This window comes from Cataglyphis hispanica, chromosome 11 (genome assembly GCF_021464435.1).
Source record: "Cataglyphis hispanica isolate Lineage 1 chromosome 11, ULB_Chis1_1.0, whole genome shotgun sequence".
Lineage (NCBI taxonomy): Eukaryota > Metazoa > Arthropoda > Insecta > Hymenoptera > Formicidae > Cataglyphis > Cataglyphis hispanica.
The window spans coordinates 6,570,853-6,597,593 of NC_065964.1; the positions used below are offsets into that span (position 1 = coordinate 6,570,853).

Sequence of the window (26,741 nt, forward strand, 5' to 3'; positions counted from 1 at the left end):
GATATAAAAAATAATTTTCTAATTTATATAAATATTAGTTTTTAAAATATTTATAAATATGGAGTTTATACATATATAAAGACTTAGTATGATTAAACACGTTCAACTTATTTACAAATGTTTTTATTAGATTTAATATATATATCATATGTTTTAATGAACTATTAAGCAAAAGAAAAATTAATAAAATATGTATCTTCAGGTCGTATTTAATCCAAACCTTCTTTCTTCTCCTTGATTGCCTCCTAAAAAACAAATTATAATCAGTAATATATAAATTGTTTTTATATTTTATATTATAAATGCTTACTTTAAAACGTTCCTCAAACAGTGAAAGTTCCGAAATCAAGTCGGTGATGGCATGCATAAATGCTTCGTGTGGAGTATAATCTGATGTTGTTTGTATTCTAATAACAAACTTGTGTTCCAGTGGATGAGGAACTTTGTATCCAGCAAATAATACTTGAGGATCTTTTAGTAATTGACTATAAATTCAAAAACAATTATTAATTAACTATACATATAAAAATAGAATAAAATATGTAACACTTATATGCTTACTTCCGAATCATATTCCCCAAAGTATGATCCTCTTTGTTGATTGTAAAAATTGCAGCATTTGGCACTTTGGTATCTTGTTCCTTTATTATCCTGTAACAAACATGCAGAATTAAATATATAGAATTAGACTCAATTATTTATATTCTCAAAACGAGGTTAGAGCCAAAAACAAATATTAGAATATACTTTTTTTCTCCTTCATATAGCAAAAATGACTCGAAAGTCGGAGGTGCATTCATCTCGCCTTGTAAATTCTTCCTTTTTACAGATTTTTTTCAGATAGTGACAGATAAGTGACAGTATCCACAATCTTGTTAATTATAATAAATTCTTCTTATACTTATACATCAAATTATTGTAAATTATTAAAAGCACCATAGACTACATTTATACATCACTTTTTTTCAATTGGGTTTATAACATCCGTAGTTCTAAAATGGGCCAGTCACAATTTTTCTAAAGACTGAAACGACCGTGATTCGCAGGATCATTCAAATTCCTAGAAGAAGAAGAAGATCGTGATTGGACAACTCTAGAGACAGAAAGAGACAGAAAGCATATATCAGTCCTCTTCTACCATCCAAAGTTCCAAGCTCACATATACAGAGTGAGTGTGTGTCGCGTTATCCCCTCCATCAGGGTTGCATGTTGCGCATAGATGAGATATAAGATTTCTCGCGTCTCGCTCTCGCTTTTGGCATCACCAGTGACGCGTTGTTACGTTACGCGTCGCTCTCCGGCGAAGCACTCGGCTGAGCACTTTGTCGGAACGGTGCCGCAAAGTAGTTGTCAAAATGGCGGCGTTGGAAGGCGTGAATCCGAATTGCGAGGTGGTTCGCGGTCAAACATTCGAGGTCGGACCGCGCTACACGAATCTGTCATACATGGGCGAGGGTGCCTACGGCATGGTCGTGTAAGTATTTCATTATCCGAGTGTGCCGATTTACCCTGTTCCGCGTTCAGCGGCCGATTTTTCCGGGGCCGTCATCTGACAGACGATAGCCCGAGATAAACATTGAATGCGATAATGCGACGCGCATTTCGGCGATAATTGCATCGCGATTAGCGACAGTTTTGCGGTGACATTTTCGCATAGGTTGTCGACAGATTTGACAAACGTGGCCGCGACAAAAATCCGCTGATCGCGAGTACATGCACCACACATCTGTGCGCCGCTCGCATCGCACATATATACACACATACACACGCAGCACGTATATATGTATACCTTCATTTTGTACCGCCACTTTGGAACACATGTCACGCCCCTTTCACTGTGTTTTTCTCACTCATCTATTGTTTCTGTTACTTTTGTATCCGCCCTCTCTCTCTTTCTTTCTCTCTCTCTCTCTCTCTCTCTCTTTCTCTCTCTCTCTTTTAGCTTCTTTTCCATCGTTCTTTTTCCTTATCGTCTTTATATTTCCTTGCGTTTTTCCCCTCCCCCGTATTAATAAGTGCTGATAAGATGAAATTGCAATTTACTAATCTTATCATTTTTATCGATGTGCTATCTAACACGTACGCAATCACATAGCAAATCGCGATTACGTGGAAAACAAATGTTTACGCATAAAACCTGTATCTTATACTACATTGAAGATTCAAGATTGAAGATTAAAAAGATTGGAAAATGATTAGAATAATAATTTAATTATAAATAAAAAGAATTAGAATAAAAAAAGCTAAAAAATTTCTTTACTTTGATTGGTCAAATCTCCATCAATATCAATCTTTAATGCATAGTCTGATACGGGCTTAACACTTTTTCTGCTGGCGTAGATATTATCCTTGTATCTCTTTTATATTTTTATTACAGTTATTATTGTAACACGCACACACTCGCACGCATACGCAACGCAAGCCAAGAAACTGACGGTAGTCTTGCGCGGCAAAAACTTTAGAAATAAAAAAATTAACAATACTTTCTTTTACTTTAACGATATATTTTTTGATAAATTTGGAATTAGTTTTTTGATATTTACAATGTTGAATTAATATTGTTGTTGAATCAGTATCAAAGTATTGATAATTTTTAAAATAATAGTTGCCCGCGACATTTTAAATTTATGAATTAATAATATAAAAGAAAAATTTCTTATCGCATCTTTTTATTTAATTATTTTTTAACGTTTTGTATTGCCCCATTATATTGCATTGGATACGCATACATTAGTGATCGGAATTTTAAATTAAATTGGAAAAAATGGAGAAAATGTAAAGTGAAAGCGTTATTTTTTAATGAGAGCGCTATTACTTAAGTCAGCCGAAAAATTTTTGATTGTAATTCTATCTGGATAGTTATATAAAATTGAATAAATTCCACGTGTTCTATGTCAAAATTACATGTCACATTGCAACACCTTCAAAGATACATATTTCTCTATAGGTAGAGCTTGCTTAGGAATGCCAAGTTTCTCAATGATAATGGAAAAGATAAATTTATTCGTAGGTTTGTTTAATATGAAAATGCAAATAGAAAGTTTTTTTATTAAATATTTTATTATTTTTATTAATATTATTAATATTATAATAATTTATTAATATTATAATATTATTATTTTTATTAATTTCTTATTAGCGAATAAATAAATTTTAGGAGTTCACAAATGAAAATCTATTGCAATTAGACTCCTATCTCTCGGAATGTATCTGCGAATCACAGTCATTCCATTCTTCAGAAGAATAGTCGTGATTGATCAATTGTAAAACTACGGATGTTATTAAACCCAATTAAGGATGGCGCGTAAACGTAGACATACTCGAATAAAGGATGCGGAAAAAGAAAGAATAGTATTTTATTATATGAAGTTGTACTATATTCTGTAATGAAAGATTATCATGCAAAATGTATATACTTTGTTTCATGTTTTTATCTGAAAACAAATATTATTTCTGCTTTTATTAAACGCTCTGCTTCCATTAAGAAAAGTGGATTTCTTTTATTCAAATAATCCGAAGTAAATAATTGCGGTGAATATATCATGGAATAATATGAATATAATTGTAAAGAATCAAGCGCGTTAAAAGAACTCTGATAAATAATAAATGCGAATAATCTTTATAACATTATCTTATAGATCTGCCTACGACAATGTAACCAAAACGAAAGTAGCTATTAAAAAAATTTCTCCGTTCGAGCATCAAACATATAGTCAGAGGACTTTGAGAGAAATAAAAATTCTTACGAGGTTTAAGCATGAAAATGTAAGTTAACGTGAATAATTTAATAATGATTTAATAACGTGATATTTTTTAATGACATTATTATTATTAACTATTATTTTTGCAATAGATAATAGATATAAGAGATATATTAAGAGCACCTAATTTAGAGCAAATGAAAGACGTATATATCGTTCAATGTCTAATGGAAACTGATCTCTATAAATTACTGAAAACACAAGTAAGTAATCCGCATATATCCGCAATACTGGCTTGAATCTGCTAGAGAGGAAGAAAAGCGATGTAAGTTCGTGAGAAATAAATGCCCGAATAAAATTTCTGTTTTCAGGCTATTAGTAATGATCACATATGTTATTTTCTGTACCAAATATTGCGAGGACTGAAGTATATACACTCGGCAAACGTGTTACACAGAGATTTAAAACCGAGCAATCTGCTGTTGAATACCACTTGTGACCTTAAGATATGCGATTTTGGTTTAGCGAGGGTTGCGGATCCGGAGCACAATCACGCGGGTTTCCTTACGGAGTATGTGGCCACAAGATGGTATAGAGCTCCGGAAATCATGCTTAATTCTAAGGTAGGCAATTTTTCTAAACGAAATCATTACTTAAAAGATAAAAATTTATACATAAAAAAAGAAAAAAATATAATTTTATTACTATAATATAATTCTCTTCATTCAGGGCTATACAAAGTCCATAGACATTTGGTCGGTTGGTTGTATCTTGGCGGAAATGCTCTCGAGACGAGCGATATTCCCTGGCAAACATTATCTGGATCAATTAAATCACATCCTTGGTGTCCTCGGATCGCCTTCGCCGGAGGATCTCGAATGCATCATAAATGAGAAAGTACTAGATTACGCCTACGTTTATATCTCTTTGTATTTCATCAAAATCTAATCTTGCAAATGCATTATGCAATATGATTCGCTCATATATACTCATTGCTTTGCATTTTGTTCAAAATTCAAATTAAACCGCTTTGATTTCAGGCACGCAATTACCTGCAGTCTTTGCCGTATAAGCCAAAAGTAGCGTGGACAAGTCTTTTCCCCAATGCTGATCCAAGAGCTTTGGATCTTTTGGACAAAATGCTAACGTTCAATCCCAATAAACGCATCGTGGTGGAAGACGCGTTAGCGCATCCCTATTTGGAGCAATATTATGATCCTGCCGATGAGGTAAGCTCTATTCGCCGTAAGATTGCGATTACGGGATGTTATTATTGTAACAATTTATATTCAAAATGAATATAAATTTCCTTTAGCCTGTAGCAGAGGAACCATTTAAATTTGACATGGAGCTGGATGATCTCCCAAAAGAAGTATTAAAACAGTATATTTTTGAAGAAACCTTATTATTTCAAAAGAATCATCAAGAAAATGCTATGTAGTCGATTGGTGAGTTTAGTGCTTCTTTTGAATTGTCGATTTCATCGATCTGTTGATAATCGAGTCCTCTTCTCCTTTTTTCTCTCAGGCACATTGACGGAATTTCAATAACGGATAAGCATGATAACTAACGGAAAAAGAATAAGCAGAACAGCGGAATTGATATAAAGAAAGCGTACTTTTAATTCGCCGCTTTATCGCTGCTCTAATTAATGACGAGACATAAGTGCTATGATTGACGAAAGATATAGTTCAGCGATCAACGAACGATTAATTGAACCGATTAATCGGGTGAGTGAAGCAATCGTACATACGCTTGTACATTCGCATGTTCTTACCAGAAGAAAGAGAATATAGTGTTTCTTACGTTATACCGAACATAGCATAATATTTCACAATTGGTACAATATGTATTTTTATTTATATCATCGCCGTATCGTACTGCACCGTACCGTACCGTCTATCTGTGATTTAATTGTGAATTGCGAGCGTGACGAAATGTAACACGCGACATATTTTGTCTTTATATTATCGTTCTCTTTATGGAATTATCTTATCCCTTTCCGGAAGCCGGAAATAGTTGCGATTATATCGCGTAATTGTACGGCATAATCAGGGCAATACACATTCGACCTTTCGTGCCTCGATGCGAAGGTCCTGATTTAGATATTGGATTCAACTCTATAAACGTTTATTCCAGATCGAGATTCGGACGCTTATAGCGTATATTCGTGTAAAATTCATCTCGTATGATGTTCTTTGTCTCATGTGTGTACGTATGACTGTGTGTACACGTGTGTGTGGCAGAATTCCTTTTGGTATTTAATCTGTCCGTGATAGTCAACCATTATAGCCAGTACGCGACGTATAGGCGCCACTATAATTGAGCGTACGAGAGGTTAATAGAATATAATTGATGTGTTGAAAAGAATCGTGATCTCTTTTTCTCTCGTTCTCTCTCTCTCTCTCTCTCTCTCTCTCTCTCTTTTTCGTGTGACTCACAGTACATTGACAGTAACGATGGTGCCCAAATAATAAGATATGAATAAAGCGATAATTAAAATAACTTTGAAAAGAAATCCTCAAATTAATATTTCTGTCATTCAGAGGTCCTGAAAATCTTATGGAATATGAACCTCACTTAAGTTCAAAACCTTCTAAAGTTGATATTACAATTTAAAAATTTATCCGCGATAAAGTCAATCTGAATTACTAGAAATCGAGTTCTGATTTTGATATTTTCATTCAGTTTTATCGAATCCACAGAAAGAATTTCCCCCGGTTGTGTTCTCACTAAATTGAGCGAGAATTAAAAAAAAAGAGGTGATCGAAAAAACAAAAGAAAATCAGGGAAGAGATATTTACTTCCTCCATTAACTGTTACCAATGTTCACATTCTTCGAATTTACATTCTTGATGCATCCAATAAATTGATAATTAAAGAAAGATTCGTAAGAGATTCTTATCTAGATTTAAGACGCATTTTTAGTAATTACGGATTCTTGTGAAGGATGATTCGCACATCATTTTGACGTTCTTCGTCTGTTAACGTGCGAAAAAATGTCAGATAATAGCTAACACTATTCTATAATATTATCACAATGTCATGATTTATCAATCTCTGTCGATTTAATATATCTTCCTTCGACGTTTATCAATTACGCGCATTCGACTGGCGAAATATTATCGTGTATAAAAAGAATTAAAGAATCTCTCGCGGTTTACACTTTTCTGCGCACTGCAAGCCTTGATTACAACGCGCACAAATTAAGTAGATGGTTGCAAGTAGTTCTATTCACAAGTACAGAATTTTTTCTGGGAAAAAAATCATTAGTTCATATAATGACGACAATCCTTTGTAGCGATAAATTCTAAATTAGTTACAACATACTAGAGATTTTCTTGGGAATGATGGATTCCTTGTAAACACTCTTTATTGTGTATGTAATTTAAAATGAAATAAATATATATCTTTTTCTTCCTGCGCTCTAGACGGATCGCCTTTGCCAGATGAATATTTGACATACGATGAAAAAAAAAATTCGAGTACAAATAATTTTCGATACATATTCTTGTTTCTCATACGATTCTTCGACGAAATGAAGTTTTAATATAATTAACTTCTGTTGTAATAATAATTTCTAAAAATTCACAATATTGCGTATACAACTTTTTACGATCTCTTAATTTATCTCGATAGAGATAATCATTTGATAATTTGATGATATGTACATATTTTTAGTATATATATATGTATATTATATTAGTATATATATTAAACACTATTTTTTGTTGTGCTTGTTAAAAATTTTTAATCCTAAAGCACAAAAAAGGAATCTTGATATTATTTAGCAGGCTATGAGATATTGTACATAGACGAGATTTTTTTTTAAAAGATGGTCATTCCGAGGCCTTTTCCAAAAACAATGCTTTCATACTGCAAATCGCGGGAAAGCTATGATAAAATCGTGCGTTCAATAAAAATGTAAGCCGACGAGAAATCAAAGATATTCCTGTCAATGATGATTGGATATGTTATATATATATATATATATATATATATATATATATATATATATATATAAATTGTGATACAAATGACAAAAATTAGAAAAGCACCAACATTGCAAATGCAGAATGTTGTGCATTATCCAACACACGCACATATAGACAGAGGGTGTTTTAGATGATAAAAAAAGATCATATGAACAGATGTGGAAACGCTTCTTTTTCGAGTTTTAAGTACGAGAAAGGGAAGCGTTTCCAGATCCACATTCCTTTGATTTCTTTTATCATTACGAAAAATACAATATATTCTGAAAGTTTGGCTATATCCTAGTTCTGAAACATCCTATGTATATGTAAATAAAAACATTATCAATATCATCAGGCCTAATATACTTAAAGTTATATACGTGTACTTGTTGTTGTTGCCGATTCTTATACATATATCCGAACATTTCGTCCGTCGATCTTCGATGTTATGATCGACGATTATATCATCGAAATGTAAGGGAGAAAAAAGGGACAGGGAAAAGTAAAGATCTACGTACCGTTTCCTCAAGAAATAGAACGACTGTTGTTAGTCTTCGTAAACGAATGATGGGTGAAAAATCATTAGCGTTTTTACATAGAATAGACTGAAAGAACTTTAAAAAAAAAAGCCACACGACCGCCTCTTATAACGACGGGCAAGATCGGCATTTTTCACACGTGCGTCAATCAAACGTATGCAGATGTATGCGGCAAACCATCGCGGGAGGATCTATTTATACTGTCACACAACTATACCAGCGTCGCTTTAAGAGAACATTTGGGATATAAAAGTATAAAACTATATCTTGGTGAAAATAATTTTACAATTTCTCAACGTATTTCTACGAAAAATTTAAAATTTTCAACAATAAATCACAATTTTCTAAAAATGTAAAAATTCTTGACAAGTTGTGGGGAATTGTAAAAAATATTAATAAATTTTTACAAGTTCCTATAACTTTTTATGAACAAACATTTTTATGAGCGATATAGTAAATTGTAGAAATTGTAAATTATCGTAAAAAAAAAATTGAATGATTGAATTACATAACGCTGTAGAAAATCATAACTTTTTATATAAATTTATGAAAAACTACAAACCACCCAGATCACGTAGTTTTAAAAATTACAGAAATCTAAAAAGTTGTAATTACATCATATAAAATTGTTTCCCAATTTTCACATGAAAAGGTGTAAAATTATTTCCACCAAGATATATATACATATATATACATGTACAAATGATTTAATTTATTTATGCATCAAGAAAAACCAGAATTTTCCTATAAAGTATTTTTATCTTCGTTTCTCTTGTTTCAGTTTTGGTCCTTCGCTAACGGCAATCGTGAAAGATATCATCTTGTCCGTTTAATTGTGTCGCCGTGTATCATCGATACACGCCGAAGTTACATTCATAGTTAGTTTAAAGCGAATAAATGCATTTAATATAATTGTAGTTGAAATCGTAACTTCTAATTTTATAATTGCCATAAAACTATTTTATTGCTTGCTCTTTTTTTAAATAAAATTTGCAATTTTTTCGGAGATTTTAGCGTAAATAAAGTTTATAAATAATACAAATATGATAGAGTCAGAAAGCAAATTGAGAGAAAGCAGATAGATTTTAAAATGTGTGCGCAAAAAGATAATTGAATAAAATTAAGTTACAATTTTCAATACATTATTAATTTGATAATTATAACATGTATAATTACTCACAGATTGTTGTTAAAAAACATGATGAAGATGAACAGTCGTAAAAACAGTAAACAAATTATTTTGAAATCCACACTATTGAATTTAATTCTTTTAATTTGCACACAGATATATTTTTGGAAGTATAATATGGGATGTAGGAAAGAAATCATAAATGGAAACATATGAATAAACTATGAATGTAGCTAAGGAGCTATTTGAAAAATAAATGTACTTACTATGTTCTCTTTACCCGATTTCTTTATTACCTCGATTTGCTGCTCCAAATAATTGTTATCCGAGATGGATTATCATAATTCATGTTAATTAAATTATCATTATCGACTATTGTATTTTAAATAGCTATTCCAAACTATTATTGTGCTAATATATAAAAATGGCTTTATTGGCCAATTACTCGATGTCTTTATTGTGCCATTCGTATATCCCTGTAAACTTTCTAAAATTATAAATACTTTTTTCTGCGTTGTGGTTTTACCTTTTTTGTTTTTTAGTGTGTTACACTTGTGCTAAACTAATAAAAGTAAGATCTTACTTAATAAATTACACATATATCACACGACACTTTCACGTAAGTCATAGTTCTAGTCATGCCGGTATGATTTCAAGAATATATTAGAAAAACAGCAAATAATTCAACGCACAAGTGTCATTTTTTCTTCACAATAATATCAAGTATATTATTTACCAACGTACTCTCGGATTATTGGGATTACTTTTACAAGATATCTCAAGATTATTTCGGAAAGCTATAAAATTATTGTTATCCATTTTTCTTCGATTTACTTCATGTAAAAAGTATATTTTTTACGCTTCAGAATAACATATTGAAAGTGATATCTTCGAAAAATCTCGTCCTTTTTTTTTTGCTATAATTACGCAAATGACTTAATCAAAGTACTTAGTTATCTGGTTTTTTTCTTTGCAGAAATATACATCAATTTATAGATACATGATTTGTCAAATTTACATGACTATCATTAAAAGCATTCATTATCTCATAAAAATATAGAAATAATAATGATTATTATTGGAAGATTGATTGTACAGTATAAAAAATAAAATTTTTAAAGATATTGATATCTTTTGTCTTGCTCCCTGCATTATGCATCTGCATAAAAAGAAAAGTTTTCTAATAATGAAAAAAATTCCATTATAATCGAATAAACATATATATAATCTGTATTCCACTTTAGCCAATAAAAAAATGAAGTCTTAAAATACATTAAGATAATGAGCACTCTTTACAAGCTTTTAAACAATCAGTTCATATAAGAATCACTCTCCATCACTATTATCTTCTGCATATTTATCATTTTTCACTTCTATTCTCAAGGGAGAACGTCCTCTGGTATGATTCCCGATACGTGATCGCAAATCTCCACCTTTTAAGGTATTTCTCAAGTCGCGGCTCGTCGATTGTCTTTAAAAAATAAAACTCTCATAAGACAAAGACAATGAACATTTATATAATAATAATATACGTAAATAAATAATATAATAATGATATAATAATAAATTACAATGTGTGCAAAATTGATTTCAAGGGAATATGTAGCAAAGAAAAAGAGAAAGAGGAAGAAGACGGAGAGAGAGAGAAAAGGAGAAAAATACACAAGTTATGATTAGTAGATAAAAAAAATTAATTTGTTACCTATTTTTCAAATAGCTATCATTTGTTTCGCTTTTTGCATGATTTAATCTTGCCCATACAGTGGAAGCAATGCGTGGCTTGGGTGGGACTACTTTTATCACGCTTCCTTTAGGACCTTGAACTTCTTTTGCAGGTACATTGCTGTCTTCACCACTATCCTCTTCATCCTCCTTGTGCTCGCCCTCTTCTTCTTCTTCCTCTTCTTCTCCTTCTCTCTCTTCCTCTTCTATTAGTGTGCATTGTCCATACTTTTGCTCTTTCTTGCCTTCTTCTGCCTGATTGTCTTCTTCTTCCGATTCTTGCCATTCTCCTTCTTCTTTTTCCGACAATTGTGTTTCTTTTTGATAATCTTGTCGAATTACTCCAGAATTATCATGTTTCGATTTCGTTAGATTCGTGTTTGTGACCACTACTTGAATGGGATCATGGAACTGCGCTTTCGTTTTTGATCTTCCCAATTTCGATCGTAAGTCACCACTGTTATTTAGATTGTTGAGAACCATCTGAAGGAAAAGATAATCGTTTACAGAAAAAAGTAAAAGAAACATTCTTCTAATAAGAAAATAACTAACTTGATATCGGAGTTTGGCCCGTCGCTTTTGTAATTTCTCCTCCTCGTCGTCGGCGTGCATTCGCATACGGGGAATTTTACTCCGCTTACACCAATTCTCGTCACTATCGCTACCTGAACTAGTCTCTCCCAAGTCTTCCGTTCGTACCACATCTTTGTCCTTACATTTGATACCCAATCTCTCCTTTATACCACGTACTTGTTCTTTAACGCCATTCTTTGGAAGAAAGTCATCTTCCACAACATCATTCAAACCCCATGTTTCGGACAAAGCGCCCCATGGATTTTTCGTTTTGTTTCGATCATCATCTTCGCCTGACATATGCTTATTTTGTTGGATCTGCTTGTACATACGCTTACGGGACTCTGTTAGAATTCCTTTAAGACCTGAGAACATGCACATAAAAACAAAATCATTCTGTCATCTTTGCCCTCGTTGATTTTAATTTAGTTTTATTTTTGTTTTATGTTATGCATACAAATTTACCTCCAAAGTTGGGATTTCCATACTTTTTGTAGTATTCACTCCTCTTTTCTGCATTGGCAGGCTTTTTATCCATCCTGGTAGCAAATCTTAGAAAGATTCCTTTAGACTTTGGATAATCCACTCCCTTTCTCCATATACCTGGAGGTAATGGATAATCGATGTCTTTAATGTTTACACAATTTTCTTTCTTTCCATCCTTATCTACATCAACAGACTCATTTTCTGCATGAACCGTCACTTCACTGTCTTTCCTATTTTCAGAATTGTTTTCTCGATCTGAACATTTAACAACACTACCTACAATTTTTTTGGATAATCCCAGCATAGCTCTAGCTGCTGATAAATTGTCAAACCAAACTACGTTACCTGTAATATAATGAATTATATATTACATTAATCAGTCACAAATGGTATATCATCATAGATGTTTCTTGAATAAGATTAAACTTTACATGAAACATCATTGATCCATTCGATAGACATCGGAGCATAATCTTGGAAATATTTAAATACATCTTTGCTACTCATATCCTCTGTTCCTCTCATATGGATTACATTCAATCTGGCATTCTTTGCATTCTCGCCATCATCCGTGATGCCCATACTGTAAAATATAATATATATTCGTATTAGTTGTTTTCATTTCATATCAAATAATTATTTTTTACCTGCTATATAAATTCTCTTCTCGATTTGGCGATTTTTCGACTTTCTCCAATAAACCAAAACGTTTCGCTCGTTCTTCCATCTTCAATTTCTCCTCTTCACTGAATATATCTATACCCGTTGTAAATGTGTTCACAGATTTTTCATATTGGCTGTCTAATGTTTGCATTTGATTCTATATAGAATAGTTTGCGTTTTTTACAAGAATATTGATTAACAATAGTATCGATTAAGATTAATATAACTTATCTTACTTGCAAGTCTGTTGCTGAAATTGTTCTGACTCTATCTATTTCCTCGATAGGCACCATCTCAACGTCCGAAGGTTCGTCGTACTCATCCATTGTACAATTGTGACAAATGCGCTAGGCGTTTAAATATTTTTAAGAAAAGCGAACGAGTATCGTGAACTTCGCAATAGTTAATGGCTTACTATATATTAGACAAAATTAATAGGTTACAATTTACAAATAAGACAACTACAGTGGTAGACGTTTACTGTCAGGTCCACCAAACCTCCATGTTTTTAGTGATCATTAAGGTTCTTGCACACCGCGTATCAACGCGTTGATGTGTCCTGTGTGCAAGAATCTTAAGGTTTGTTCTTTGTAGTTGAACGCTGAACTTCCTGCACTTTGACATAACAATAAAAATATAATATATAATAATAAAATATATAACAATAAAAATATATTTCTCGAAGCAGTTCGAAACGTTTTAATACGCTTGAAAATTCATTTACGAGATATTAGGAGAATATATTTCGCAAAGAGGTCGCACGATAATGTCGTTCACGAACATTAATGTGTCTTAAAGCGCTCGAAAATTCTGAATTACCAGGAGAATATATTTCGCAAAGAGGTATGCTAATAGTAATAATTTTATATCCTCAAATATCTTCGAAAATTCGTCTGAGTTAACAGGAAAACATATTTTGCAAAGAGGTCGCGCGGTAATGTAGTTTACACAAGTGGTAACGTGTCTTAAAGTGCTCAAAAATTCGTTTCTGAATTACCAGGAGTTAACAGGAGAATATATTTCGCAAAGAGGTATGCGCTATTCGGCGCAAGAGGTGGGGACAGGATTCGTAGGAAGGTGTGATCGATGGCTAATATGTACCTAAAATACTTCACGCTGATTGGTCGGATCATGGATCAATAGAATACACCTCTTTTATAATGGCCGATCTCAACCAATCAGCGTGGAGTACTTTACGTATGTATTAGCTATCGACCATGCCCTCTCTCACCACCTCTTGCGCCAAGTAGCGCATACCTCTTCGCAAAATATATTCTCCTGGTAATTCAGAAATGAATTTTCGAGCGCTGTAAGACACATTACAGTTCGTGAACTGCATTAATAACTATATTAATACCTATCTTTTTGCAAAATATATTTCTCTATTAATTCGAATTTTCGAGCGTATTAAAAGACATGTTACTGATACATTACTGATCGATCATGACTGTTTAAAAATTTATTTACATTAATATTTATATTAATATATGTAATTAAATTCTCTTTCTCTCTCTCTTTTTTTTTAAATATATATTTTTTTTAAATATATATTTTTTATTTCAAACAATGAATCTGCAAAAAACATGAAAAAGAAATATTATGTTAAATCATTCTTAAAAATTAATAACTGTATTAGTCTGATTTATACTGTGTGATTAATTTTAAAGAAGCAAATATTTTCATTTTGAAAGAAAGATAAAAGAAATCATTCGTGTCCTAATTCTTACATTTTACAATTTGCAATCGGTAATTTTAAATATAATTCTTTCCGCTTCGTTATCTGCGTTTCTTATTTTTTACAATTTTTCTTTTATTTGTAAAGGTAATACTTTATCATTCATATACGAATCGTATTATCATCGTTTGCATTCTTCATCGACATTTACTCGGATGAATTGCGTCATGGAATGAGTTCTTTTTAATAATCACTTAATAAATGTAGACAGATATAGACGGCGGATAGTATGAGAGCACATGCGTGTATATAAGACGAGATCGCGCGCACATTATTTTGACACATACTGGACGCATTTTAACATGAGCCATTTCCTCTTGCGCTCAATCTTTGTGAGACTTTCTAGTATAGGACGGTCTATCGAGTTCATCGGAATATCGTGCTGTGTTTCTTGTTAAAATGCAATTGGAAAACGAAGTACAAATATTCCAAATGGTGAGTTATTTGGAATGCATAATAAAATAATTAAATTTAAATAGTTATTTTATTTATTAAAATCAAATTTTTATTTTTATATGGAAAGTAAACTCTACACTTTAAGTAGATAATAAATGTCATTCATTTATCTGCGGAGGTTTTTCGACAATCAGTTTTAATATATGAAATCTTTATATTAAAATTATATTAGAAAAATTGAATTGATAGAAATACTTATTACTTTAATTATTACTTATTAGCCGTTCTTTGCAAGTTTTATATAATTCTCATTTACTTTAAAACATAAATAGATTTAGAGATGGATAACGTGTATAACGCAATGTGATAAGCAAACAAATTAACGATTACTGAATATTGTTTTGTTGTAATGTTTCTAGAATGTTGCTGTAACATTTTTGAAATATTATAGGAAGAAACGAGAGAAACAGAGACAGAAAGAGAGAATTATATGCTTTTACAATATTATGTTGCAATATTATAATATTGTTATTTTAATTGAAATGTTTTGTGCTGTATAAATTGAGATATCAGAAAAATCATCTCTTTTTATTTGCTTTTTTATGAGCTATCGTAAAATTGCTTGTTTCTTCGCGAATAAAGCTTTAAGAGAGGTTGCAACTAATTCACATAATTTTAAATTAGTTTTAAGTAAACTTTAAGAGAGAATTTTTCATTTTATACTTATATAAACAAGAACACATTAAACACTTTATATTATAGTTATATATATAATACAAATAAATTTTAGCTAATAACAGATAATTGAAAATAACTGTAATGAATCTGATTAAGTCGGTGCACGATAATATTTTAATTTTAAACTTTATACTTTATATTTCTATTTTATATTAATATTATTTCCTACGCGAATAGTGGTATAAGTCCTAATGTTTCGTGTAAGCAATGGAATCTTCCTAATATGCTCGTTAATAACTATCTAAGATAGTTTCGTATACTTTTATTATCGCCAAGTGTTTAGCGTATCTAGAATCAAATGTGATAATTTCTTTTTTGAGCCTTGTTTCTTCGGTGTAAATATTATTATTATTAACATCAATATAAGATGAGAATTAAACAAACTTCAGGTGCTACACAGGTATGTGAATATGTAAAATACAGTAGAGTTTCATTAATTTTGATCTTTTGAGGTAATAAAAGCTGAAAATTAAAAAAAAAACATATATAAAGATTTAAAGTTAGTCTATTACAGACTATGTTTAAGATAATCTAAAATTTATTTATATTTTAAATTAAATAATAACTTATTTAAAAAAAAATTTATTTTAACAATTCGTTAAATTTTATTTTTATTTATCATATTAATTTCTATATAAAACTTTTTCCCCAATCTTTTTAAAATTCAAATAAAATAATAATCTCTCTTTCTTAAATTACCTTATATTTTTAAATAAATACCTCCCCTAAAATTACTTATTTTTTTATTTGTGTGTACGCTAGTATTAGTGACGCACATACGATTCGCGAATAATTTTGAAATTTCAATATCTTCAGCATTTAGAAGGTTGCGCGGTCGCCTCTCATTCTATCTCTCTCTCAGTCTATGTGTTATCATTTATTACCAACTTAAGCATAGCAATTAATTTATTAAAAAGATAAATATAATACTTTTATTACTGTTGTTACTGATATTACATCTTATAAACTGATTATAAGCCAATTGTGTGTGAGTACACTCTGATAACAAATTCTATTTTTTTGATATTCGTGTCGATTTCTTGCCGATATTCTCATTAAGGCATTATTTAAAACCTACTAGTTTTGTAGTATTTGTTCAATTATCAAGTATTCTTTGATTTTTCAGGAGACACAAAATTCGACGGCCATAACAATACCGAAGGAAACGACGACAGATGAAAACAGAAATCTTGGCATTACTTACGGCATCGATGATATACCACCATGGTATCTATGTTTATTTATGTCACTACAGGTAAGCATATATTATACATATAGTATGTATATTAAAAATAATAGTAAAAATTAGGATTGGCAAAAATGTTTAAAAAGGACACAAAATATATTGTTTTCTTTGAAACATATTTTTAATGATATATTTCAGGTATATTTTAAACAGCATTGAAAAAACTCATATTTAAAACAAACAAAAAGTAACAATGTAATAAATAAAATCTAATATTATATATATTTTCTATATATATTATTTTTTAGAGATATATTGTTTAATAATATATTCTACAGCATTATTTAACTATGATCGGCGCTATTGTGTCTATCCCTTTCATTCTAACGCCAGCCCTTTGCATGGCCGAAGATGATCCTGCGAGGAGCCATATTATTTCTACGATGATCTTTGTCACCGGTTTGGTGACATTTCTCCAGACTACTATAGGATGTAGGTATGTACAATCATTATCATACAAGAGAAAATATTGATAAAATTAACAAAGTGATATTATATGCACTAGTTATTTTAGCTTGCATAACAATAAAATTTTATATTGATTGATCTCGTTTGAGAAATACCGATCATAAAATTTATGTAAAAAAACAAATTTTTTAGGTTGCCATTGGTGCAGGGTGGCACAATATCGTTTTTAGTGCCGACTTTAGCGATATTGAACCTGCCGCAGTGGCAGTGTCCTGCGCCGGAAGTCTTAAATCAGATGTCCCACGAGAATCGGACTGAGCTGTGGCAAATTCGAATGAGAGAACTGTCGGGTGCCATTGCTGTTTCCGCTCTATTCCAAGTGATAATCGGATTTGGAGGTGGACTTGAATCGCCAAATTTATCATGTACTTAATTTTTTTTTCTTTCTTTTTAACGCGACACATTAAAATTGCGTGTTTAGGTATCGTCGGATATTTGCTGAAATTTATAACTCCGTTGACAATAGTGCCGACAGTTTCGTTGGTTGGGCTGTCTTTGTTCGAAAATGCAGCAGATGCCGCGTCTCAGCACTGGGGTATCGCAGCTGGGTATTATTTCTCATAATTTCCGAAAAAGTTTGACAGCACTTTATATGGACTGTGATAACATTCAATGTTGAAAATCTTTGCATATATTTTTAGAACAATAATACTGCTGACGACGTGCTCTCAAATAATGATTAACGTGCCATTTCCGTTTCCAATGTATCGCAAAGGCCAGGGATTCCATATTATCTGGTTTGAACTATTTAAACTTTTTCCGGTAAATATAAAGCAAAAAAGATCCTTTAAATTCTACAATGATAATATGAATCATCATGATATAGAAGTCGATATTAATGACTTTATTTTTTTTGCTGTAAATTATATACGTATATATACATATACGTGCATACGTTGTATACAGGATGGGCTCAAACGTTTCGGCCAGACATTGAGATTTTAAAAGAAATTTAATTTTGAACAAAATGTTTTCCATAAACATAGATCGAAAGATACTTTCTTAAAAAGTTAGCGCCCAAACACCTTTGAAATTACGGTTATTTTATACATTTTTACAATTATCAGTAAAAGTATGCGTTTTATAACAAAAAGTATCATAAGAAAAGTTGCCCATCCTGTATAGTATATAAACTTAAGAAAAATTCTGTATATTTGAATAAAAATTCAAATTATAGAATGAAAAATTCACGCACGTACAATCTAAATACTGATGAATTATAAGTAATAATTTTTTGCATTCATAGATTTTATTGACAATAATTACCATGTGGATAATTTGCACTATACTAACAGTAACTGATGTGCTACCATACGGTCATCCTGCCAGGTCCGACAGTAAATTGAAAATAATAAGCGACTCGCCATGGTTTCGAATACCTTATCCTGGACAGTGGGGCATACCCACTGTAACGTTATCAGGTGTACTCGGTATGCTAGCGGGAGTATTAGCATGTACAGTCGAATCTATCAGTTACTATCCAACTACCGCGAAAATGTGCGGTAAGTATATTCGTTTTAGAGTCACGACTTTTTATTTGGACATGAATTAGAAAAAAATGAAAGAAAGAAAGATCATTTACAACTTAACATTTTCTATTAATGCATGATTCTCAATTTCCAATGATAACAGTATGGATAATGTATAACTTATTAACAAAAGAAATACATTTCAGTGAAAATGCGTATGTTAAAATTTGATTTCTAATGAACTTTATTGCGAAATTTCTAGGAGCACCGCCGCCACCAATCCACGCGATCAATCGTGGTATCGGCATGGAGGGCCTCGGTACAATATTGGCTGGACTTTGGGGTAGCGGTAACGGTACGAATACATTTGGCGAGAATGTCGGCACGATAGGTAAAAGGCAGTTTTATTTTAATCGAATTTTCCATCGATCTATAAGCACGTAGAAAAATATAAGCTGTAAGCAAATCGACATTTGTTGTTTGCTTACTACGTATATCTTATAATCATTAGCATGAGGATTTATTTTTATTTATTTCTGATTATAAATTATATAAAATTATCAATATAACGTTTGGGGAAATAATTAGGAGTTACCAAAGTTGGTAGTCGCAGAGTAATACAATGGGCGTGTATCCTGATGATTCTACAAGGTGTAATCAGCAAGTTCGGTGCGGTGTTTATCATAATTCCCGAACCGATAATAGGCGGAATATTCTGCGTAATGTTTGGGATGATTTGTGCTTTTGGTGAGTTTCTATATTTGTGCGTGTATTTAATCCATTTAAAAAAAGCCAATATTTATACATATACATAAAGTTAAAATATTTTACATAAATAAAGCTTGCTGTTTTTTAAATCTATTGTTTCTCTTTCTCATATTTTATTATTTCTCGTTAGGTTTATCGGCATTGCAATATATAAATCTCAATTCTTCGAGAAATCTATTCATCTTGGGCTTGTCCATGTTTTTTCCTCTGGTGAGTACGTTATCTCATTAATTTGTATATATTTGCATATATATATTTTTTCATTAATTATGCATAAATGTTTTTGTACGTGTAATTTTATGAGTGTATTAAATAATGAATATGGATAAATGATATCTCTTGATCCGATCATTTTCAGGTTCTATCGAAATGGTTGATCAAATATCCAGATATAATACAAACAGGAAGCGCTATATTAGATAGTGTACTGACTGTACTGCTCAGCACCACTATTCTGGTGGGTGGTGCTTTAGGCTGTTTTTTGGATAATATCATCCCAGGTATGTTATTTATAATGAAATGGAAATAATAATTTTATAACAAATATATAATTTATTTATTTATTTAACATCAAGGTAACGCAAAAGAACGTGGATTAGAGGATTGGGCGAAGGAAATAGAATTGACAGATCACACAATTGATAAGAAATCTGACGAAATGTCTAATATCAAATACGTCCAGAACACTTACGATTTTCCATTTGGAATGAACTTGTTAAGAAGGTATTACATATCATATAAACTTTATATTTTTATATGCGTATCTTTGCGCGCAGATAGTAACAATAGTTAATATTTTTCAGGTGGAAATGGACACCTTATGTGCCATTTTTACCCACATACAAAAGATAATAAATCCCAGATAGCACATTAAATCGTTTTTCAACTGCCTTTTTAAAGATATTATTTTATTGGAATATGTGTCATTTTGCCATGATTTATGTAATCAAAAATATTGTAATATAAAAAAAGTCAAATATGTAATATTATAGTGCATAAGAAATTTTCTATGATACATGTATGTATATTCAAATTTCAAGAAAAAAAATCGTCAAGTTTATGTGTCTGTTTAAAATATATTGTGTGAAAAAATATTAATTACTTTTTAATATATATTTTATTGTTCAAATCTGATTTTCCTACAAAAATAATTATATCAAAAAATTGCATGAAATAATAAAGCTAAATATCCGCAAATTCTTCTCTCGTCTCAGGAAAGACTTGCTCTGGACTCTCGCACGTGGGAGCATGGAACGCGCCATTGTCACGTGCTACGAGAAGCGACGCGATGACGCGTTGATGTGATAGCCAATCAATTTACAGTTTTTCCATAAGAGCGAAAGAGGTTGATTCTGTGTGCAAAAGCCCTTCTGTATTTTATATGTCTATGACCTATGGTGTAGTGTGTACCGACAAAATCATTAAATAAAAACAATGTATTTATAGTGATGTATAAGATAACAGTGTTATAGATTATTGTCTATTATTGTTTAAAAACTGATTTTTATAATTTTTTTAAGAACAAAAAATCTGAACAATGGCCACTTCTACTGATGTTGCTACAGTATGTATACTATATCAGTCAGTTGATTTATGCACAAAGTAAGATATAATCTTTAAAAATTAGAATAGTTTAAAAGTCTTTAAAATGAACAAATTACATTAATTATAAAATATATTCACCAATTATATTCTTCAAACATAGTATTATGTGCATATCGAAAAGAAATTGTATAATTAACGCTTTGAAGTAATGCTTAAATAACACTTAATAGTATCTATAATTATGATGAAAGTAATATATAATAGATTTTATATTATTTTTTAGATCAGAGCTCAAAAATATTTAAATGAGCCACTGATAGAACGATGCAGAAATCTAGCTATATTGATAGATGAGTCGAGTACCACTGAACTACAGCTTGTCTTTCCTCTATTAATAGACTCCTTATTTGGAATAGTAGATAATATTGGATGGAATCTGCACTGTATTACACTTAAGAAAAATCCATATGAATATGAAGCACTGTGCAACTTTCTTAGCCCACAAGGACCAATGTTTTCTTTATGTTACAAATTGCTTCCAGACTGTTATTTAAAGTACAACTTCCCAGTATCATATCTTCCAGTATGTCTAAAAATTAAATTTAGGCTGCATATATATATGTTGCTTTATATTTATTGCAATTATAAACTTTATTGTTTCATGTTTTTAGTCAAAAATACGCTCCATGTTGGAAGAAGCGGTAATATCGCCATTTTATCTTGATAAAATTAGAGATGATCAAGGAACACGTGTTCCTTCAGCTTTATTTATGAGTATCCTTTATCAAATACTATGTACTTATTATTTATACGTATTGAAGTTTAATTGCTAACTAAAATTATACATAATAATAAAATATGTAATGCCTGCTAAAAAGGAATATTTTGATTCTCTACAGTGTTTTTAGTTTATCTTTTGCTTAATATATTTTATGCATTATTAACATTGATTCTTCCTTAATGCAGATATATATATCCCTTTGAATATTACATTTTTCATTTTGCATATCATCTAACCAATCCCTGGTTACAACTGCAACAACCAGAAAATGTATGGATGAATTGGGAAACAGTTTATGTTCAATTAGCACATAATTATTTGTATCATTTCCTTCCAAAAGATAATTCTATCGTTTTACCAATGATTGGACCATATATCAAAAAAACTCCACCAAGAAAATTAACCCAGTCACCAGAATTCAGAAGGTATGAAAATTTAATTTATTTTATATCCAGAAATAAGTTGTGAAAATTTAAGTAGTAAATACATCTTATTTATATGTCTTAAATCCCAATCAGAGATTGTCACAAATTGCAAACTCCAAGACTTCTGAGAACATCCATATTATCACCAGGAACGACAAGCCCTGGGACAGGTGTACCGCAACAACAGTATCTACCACTAGTATGGAGAAGCGAGACTGTAGTGCAGGTTTTTCTTGATTTTTGGTTCGAGTATACAGAGGACGAGCAATTGGCTTCTCGTGTGAATACAACTCAATTGGGTACATCTTATTTAACTTCAATACCGCGGCGAGTAAGTTTTCTGTACACAATAAACAGTGCTATAATATATAAAAAAATAAATATTTTCTCAGAATAAGAACATGAATAATTTTTTTTATCTTAAATATATTTGATCATAGCTTCTAATTTCAGCATAGCATACATTCTGGTGAACATGTGCGCCTTGTAAGAGCGTTTATAAAAACTCTACATGAATTTACGAACAGTGCAACAGGTGACAAAAGTGCTATGGATGAATTGAAGAGGTATTAAAATATTTTATAATATATTCACATAGTATACATATACATATACATACACATTTTACAATAATATTTTACATTGTACAATATATATAATTTTCTCATAATTAATATTATTATTTTATCTTTATTTGCCAGAATAATTCTTCCTTCAGTTCAAGGAAAAATATATACATTTCTGCGAAAAGCAATACATCATTGGCCATTAGACAGTTCATTTAGATTAATACTAGAAGCTTGGTTAAGTTTTATTCAACCATGGAGATATGTTCCAGAAATATCATATACTAAAGAAGGGTAGATATATGTAATGTCAGTATCGTCAAAGTTATTACTATTATTAATATTTGCGCTTTAATATTTTCAGTAAAGCAGAGGAAGAAGAAAGAGGTAAAATTCATGACACTGGAAGATGGATTTCTTTTGTTGCCAATAATTTATTAGCATATACGGCTGTATTTCAACAGTTGCTTCCAAGATTTATGAGAACTGATCTAGTAGCACCTAAGAATGCACTAATGTTATTTAGAGTTACAAAGGCATGACATTTTTTTTTTGACAGAATATACTATTTTATGCTTGATATATGTTTTATGAAAATATATTTTATCATTTTCTATAGGTATTTTCGCAATCACATTTAGCAAAAATGATATGTGAAGTAGAAAGTTGCATGGATGATGTAGGTTTAAGTAAAAGCCGATTAACTACCAATCAATGGACATCAATTGTTAGGCAACAGATTCTCGAATTGGAAGGTCCGACATATCAATATGTGCCTATGTTTTCATCAGCTATCACTGTACAGGTATTCCATTTTTCGTATATCTTTGGATATCTATTGATTATTAGTCTGAAATTGAGGATTAGTATCTAATTTGATTCTAAATCAGTGATTATTATTATTAATTACTAATTTCTTTTTAATTTTGTCAAATTACGATTTTTTTATAGGTTGTGTGGTTTTTAAGTACTATTAAACAAGCGCATTTAACGGCAACTAGTTTAGTTGAAGCTTTAGAAAACAGAAGAAGAGGAAAACGTTTTTTGCTGTCTTTATGGGAATTTATGAATGGTGAGGATTATTCTTCAGATGACATTAACATAGAAGAACGACGACGCGTACCTCTACTCTTGGCTACCGCTCAACAGCAGCTGATAGATATATTTCAAGTAATTAGATTAGATTTTCTTATATTTATAATACGAATCGTACATCTATTTTAGCATTAATATCATGCGTGCAATCGCGATTATTGTAGATCAAGCTCGAAGACATTCCACAAGTTGCTATAGTGGCAGATCAAGAATATCATGATAGTATTCTATCAACTTCTTTTTGTCATCAATCACAGGTGAAATATTGACTATGATCTTTTTAGTAAAAAATGAGTTTTATAAACTTTTTACTTGATTAGAAAAAAATATGATTAATTTTTAGACAGAGTCTAGCCTTGACTCGAGTAGACCGGGTACTTTTGTTCCGTTGCAAGAAGATAGACAAACATGCCGATATATCGAGTATATGGGTGATCCAGAGCAACAACCGATTCGATCGAACGAATGTGCTTTTTTAGTTAGAAATTTCTACAAATTATGTTGTTACATCAATCTTAAGGTATTATACATATGTATCTTTATTTTACAACCAATTGTTGTTCGTCGATCTAATTACCCACGATTTGCAGTATCGACGCGAGATCATTGCATTGTACAATAGACGGAGCTTCTTTGGTAGTATTTTTCGCCAATTGGTCGCACCACCTGTAACGATCGTGAAATTACCAAAACGTACGCCTAACGGATTTATCAGTGGCTGCGAGGAACGATTACCACCTCGACTAAGTTTGCGACCCTTAGCCAATTATAGATTTCTCGTTAGTGTGTCATGCAGTATATTTCTCGCATGGCTTCTCGAGTATGTAATTCTGATGATTTCTATATAATTTGTCACGACTTAAAATTAATGTTATGATAATTTTGGTATTATTCTATGTGTTTACAATGTTTTCTTTTACAGTTATAGTCCTTTCAAGATCTTGGGATTTGCATTTTGGGTGTGGATTATGTATGTAATCATAAGAGGCACATTGCATCATTGTTTTCCATCTGATACAAGTTCTTTCAGACCAAATGCAACTATGTTTTCTAACAGCCGATAATATTTCCAGTTTTTCAAATGACCAATAAGATACAATTCTGTGTAAGTTGTTTTAGACAATATATTTACGAATATAATAATTTTTGATATATATAAATAAATAAATAAATATATATATATATATTTATTTATTTATTTGTAAATATACTTATATATATATATACAGAGTATTTCAGGATTTATTCCATGGGACAAATTTAAGGGAGTGATAGGTTTCACGAGAATCAATTTTTATTAAGAAACCAATATTTTTCGACGCATCTTTAAAGAACTACGCATCTCTGTTCAGATCGCCTGTGATTCTGTTTTGCTTCTTTTGTTGTTTTTTTTTAATTTTATTTAAAGGATGTGAATTAATATTGTCAAACATTATGCGCAATGCTGTCGCGCGACAGTATGGTTGCTTACCTTACAAGTGATCCAAAGAAAGATAATTCCTTAAGAATACATCGGAAGACGAGTTTCTTGACAAAAATTGATTTTCTTGCTGAAATCTATGAACCACCAAATTTATCCCATGAATCATGAAATGCCCAATATAATATATTTTCAATAATGTTTGTAAGCCACTCTTGTGTGTACTTACATTATAATTATTTATAAAAAATATACCAACGAAATGTTTGTGTTTGCCATGAACGATAAAAAAATATTAAAAGATAATATATATATAAGAAATAATATATATACATTTTGAAAACAATTTAATTGTTCCCTTTTTTTCTCTGGTTTATATTTATCTTAATACAAAACGATTACAAGCGCGTTTCTTAAATATGGTACTGCTTGTTAAAAAGGATTAATAATGTATAGATTTACACGAAATGATATTAGAGAAATAAGTTTCTGAACTATTTTTTTTTAATCGTTTATTTGAAAAATAATTCAAAACTTTTGTCTTGAAATTAATAATACATTTATTTTATTTATTTACTTTTTATTTATATTTTTATTTAATTTTTAGGATTATACTTTTAAAATATATAATAATTTATTTCTCTCTGTTATTGATATTACGCTTATTACTGATAATATAGTTAAAATTAAATAATACATATTCTTTTTTTTATAAAAATTATTTTAAACTATAGTGTAAATTAATTAATTACTTTGGTCTACCATGGTATTCTTGCAATAAGCGATATACTTTTTAATATTTGTTAGCACGATTATACATATATATGTATAGCTGTAGATATGTGTCTAGATATATGTGTGTGTATGTGTATTAACTAATATAACAATATTAGCAAGTAGTAACTCATTAATTGTCTTGTGCGTATCAAAAATAGAGAAAGCGCGAAAACAATTATTGTCGTGATCTGCTTGATCATCGTCGCGATCTAAGCGAGCTTAATCAACATAATGCATACTGAGAAAATGAGGTTGCATTTGTCTCATTAGACAAATTGAATTCGAAAATTGACGCTAGTCATCGATCGATAAAGCTTTAAGTGCACGTAAAAAAAATTAAAAATCTACACAACACCGATACGATGCCACCAAATGCAGCCGCGATCAATTCTTATCTCTAATCATTGTGAAACAACTCACTTTCCAAAGATTAATCGTGTGCATGAAAAAAAGTCCATATATAATTAAATATAAATATATATAAAATAATTATGTATAAAATATATCGATATATGTACATGTTTT

The 26,741-nt window shown here is 30.8% G+C and overlaps 5 protein-coding genes across 6 annotated transcripts; 3 read left to right on the forward strand and 2 right to left on the reverse strand.

Moving 5' to 3' along the window:
* Positions 1-107: 107 nt before the first annotated feature.
* On the reverse strand, positions 108-956 carry LOC126853029 (DNA-directed RNA polymerase II subunit RPB11). The gene is made up of 4 exons (XM_050598406.1): positions 748-956; positions 562-651; positions 311-485; positions 108-245 (listed from the first exon to the last, which is right to left on the reverse strand). The coding sequence occupies exons 1-4, from the start codon at positions 798-800 to the stop codon at positions 210-212; spliced, it is 354 nt and encodes a 117-aa protein (XP_050454363.1). The 5' UTR covers positions 801-956; the 3' UTR covers positions 108-209.
* Positions 957-1,208: 252 nt separating this feature from the next.
* Positions 1,209-7,553, forward strand: LOC126853028 (mitogen-activated protein kinase 1). The gene is made up of 8 exons (XM_050598405.1): positions 1,209-1,474; positions 3,639-3,765; positions 3,854-3,964; positions 4,073-4,324; positions 4,431-4,598; positions 4,742-4,930; positions 5,017-5,149; positions 5,229-7,553. The coding sequence occupies exons 1-7, from the start codon at positions 1,356-1,358 to the stop codon at positions 5,140-5,142; spliced, it is 1,092 nt and encodes a 363-aa protein (XP_050454362.1). The 5' UTR covers positions 1,209-1,355; the 3' UTR covers positions 5,143-5,149; positions 5,229-7,553.
* A 2,739-nt stretch (positions 7,554-10,292) lies between these two features.
* Positions 10,293-13,304, reverse strand: LOC126853026 (nuclear cap-binding protein subunit 3-like). The gene is made up of 7 exons (XM_050598403.1): positions 13,024-13,304; positions 12,772-12,944; positions 12,556-12,707; positions 12,104-12,469; positions 11,618-12,003; positions 11,046-11,548; positions 10,293-10,814 (listed from the first exon to the last, which is right to left on the reverse strand). Exons 1-7 carry the CDS (start codon positions 13,111-13,113, stop codon positions 10,670-10,672), a joined length of 1,815 nt encoding a protein of 604 aa, XP_050454360.1. The 5' UTR covers positions 13,114-13,304; the 3' UTR covers positions 10,293-10,669.
* Positions 13,305-14,784: 1,480 nt separating this feature from the next.
* On the forward strand, positions 14,785-20,957 carry LOC126853084 (solute carrier family 23 member 1). 2 transcript variants are annotated; one of them, XM_050598506.1, is made up of 13 exons: positions 14,785-14,957; positions 16,783-16,911; positions 17,181-17,338; positions 17,503-17,708; positions 17,792-17,918; positions 18,012-18,132; positions 18,617-18,872; positions 19,102-19,230; positions 19,428-19,586; positions 19,738-19,817; positions 19,966-20,107; positions 20,183-20,330; positions 20,822-20,957. In XM_050598506.1, exons 1-13 carry the CDS (start codon positions 14,922-14,924, stop codon positions 20,910-20,912), a joined length of 1,782 nt encoding a protein of 593 aa, XP_050454463.1. In that variant the 5' UTR covers positions 14,785-14,921; the 3' UTR covers positions 20,913-20,957. The 2 variants fall into 2 exon arrangements, with proteins under 2 accessions (XP_050454463.1, XP_050454464.1); XM_050598507.1 differs by lacking the exon at positions 20,822-20,957 and adding an exon at positions 20,411-20,720.
* Positions 20,958-21,031: 74 nt separating this feature from the next.
* On the forward strand, positions 21,032-25,785 carry LOC126853085 (sphingomyelin phosphodiesterase 4). Its single transcript, XM_050598509.1, has 14 exons — positions 21,032-21,171; positions 21,436-21,735; positions 21,824-21,926; positions 22,127-22,358; positions 22,452-22,689; positions 22,812-22,924; positions 23,060-23,218; positions 23,289-23,460; positions 23,544-23,729; positions 23,876-24,094; positions 24,184-24,276; positions 24,363-24,539; positions 24,610-24,839; positions 24,942-25,785. The coding sequence occupies exons 1-14, from the start codon at positions 21,145-21,147 to the stop codon at positions 25,081-25,083; spliced, it is 2,391 nt and encodes a 796-aa protein (XP_050454466.1). The 5' UTR covers positions 21,032-21,144; the 3' UTR covers positions 25,084-25,785.
* The last annotated feature ends 956 nt before the right edge of the window (positions 25,786-26,741 follow it).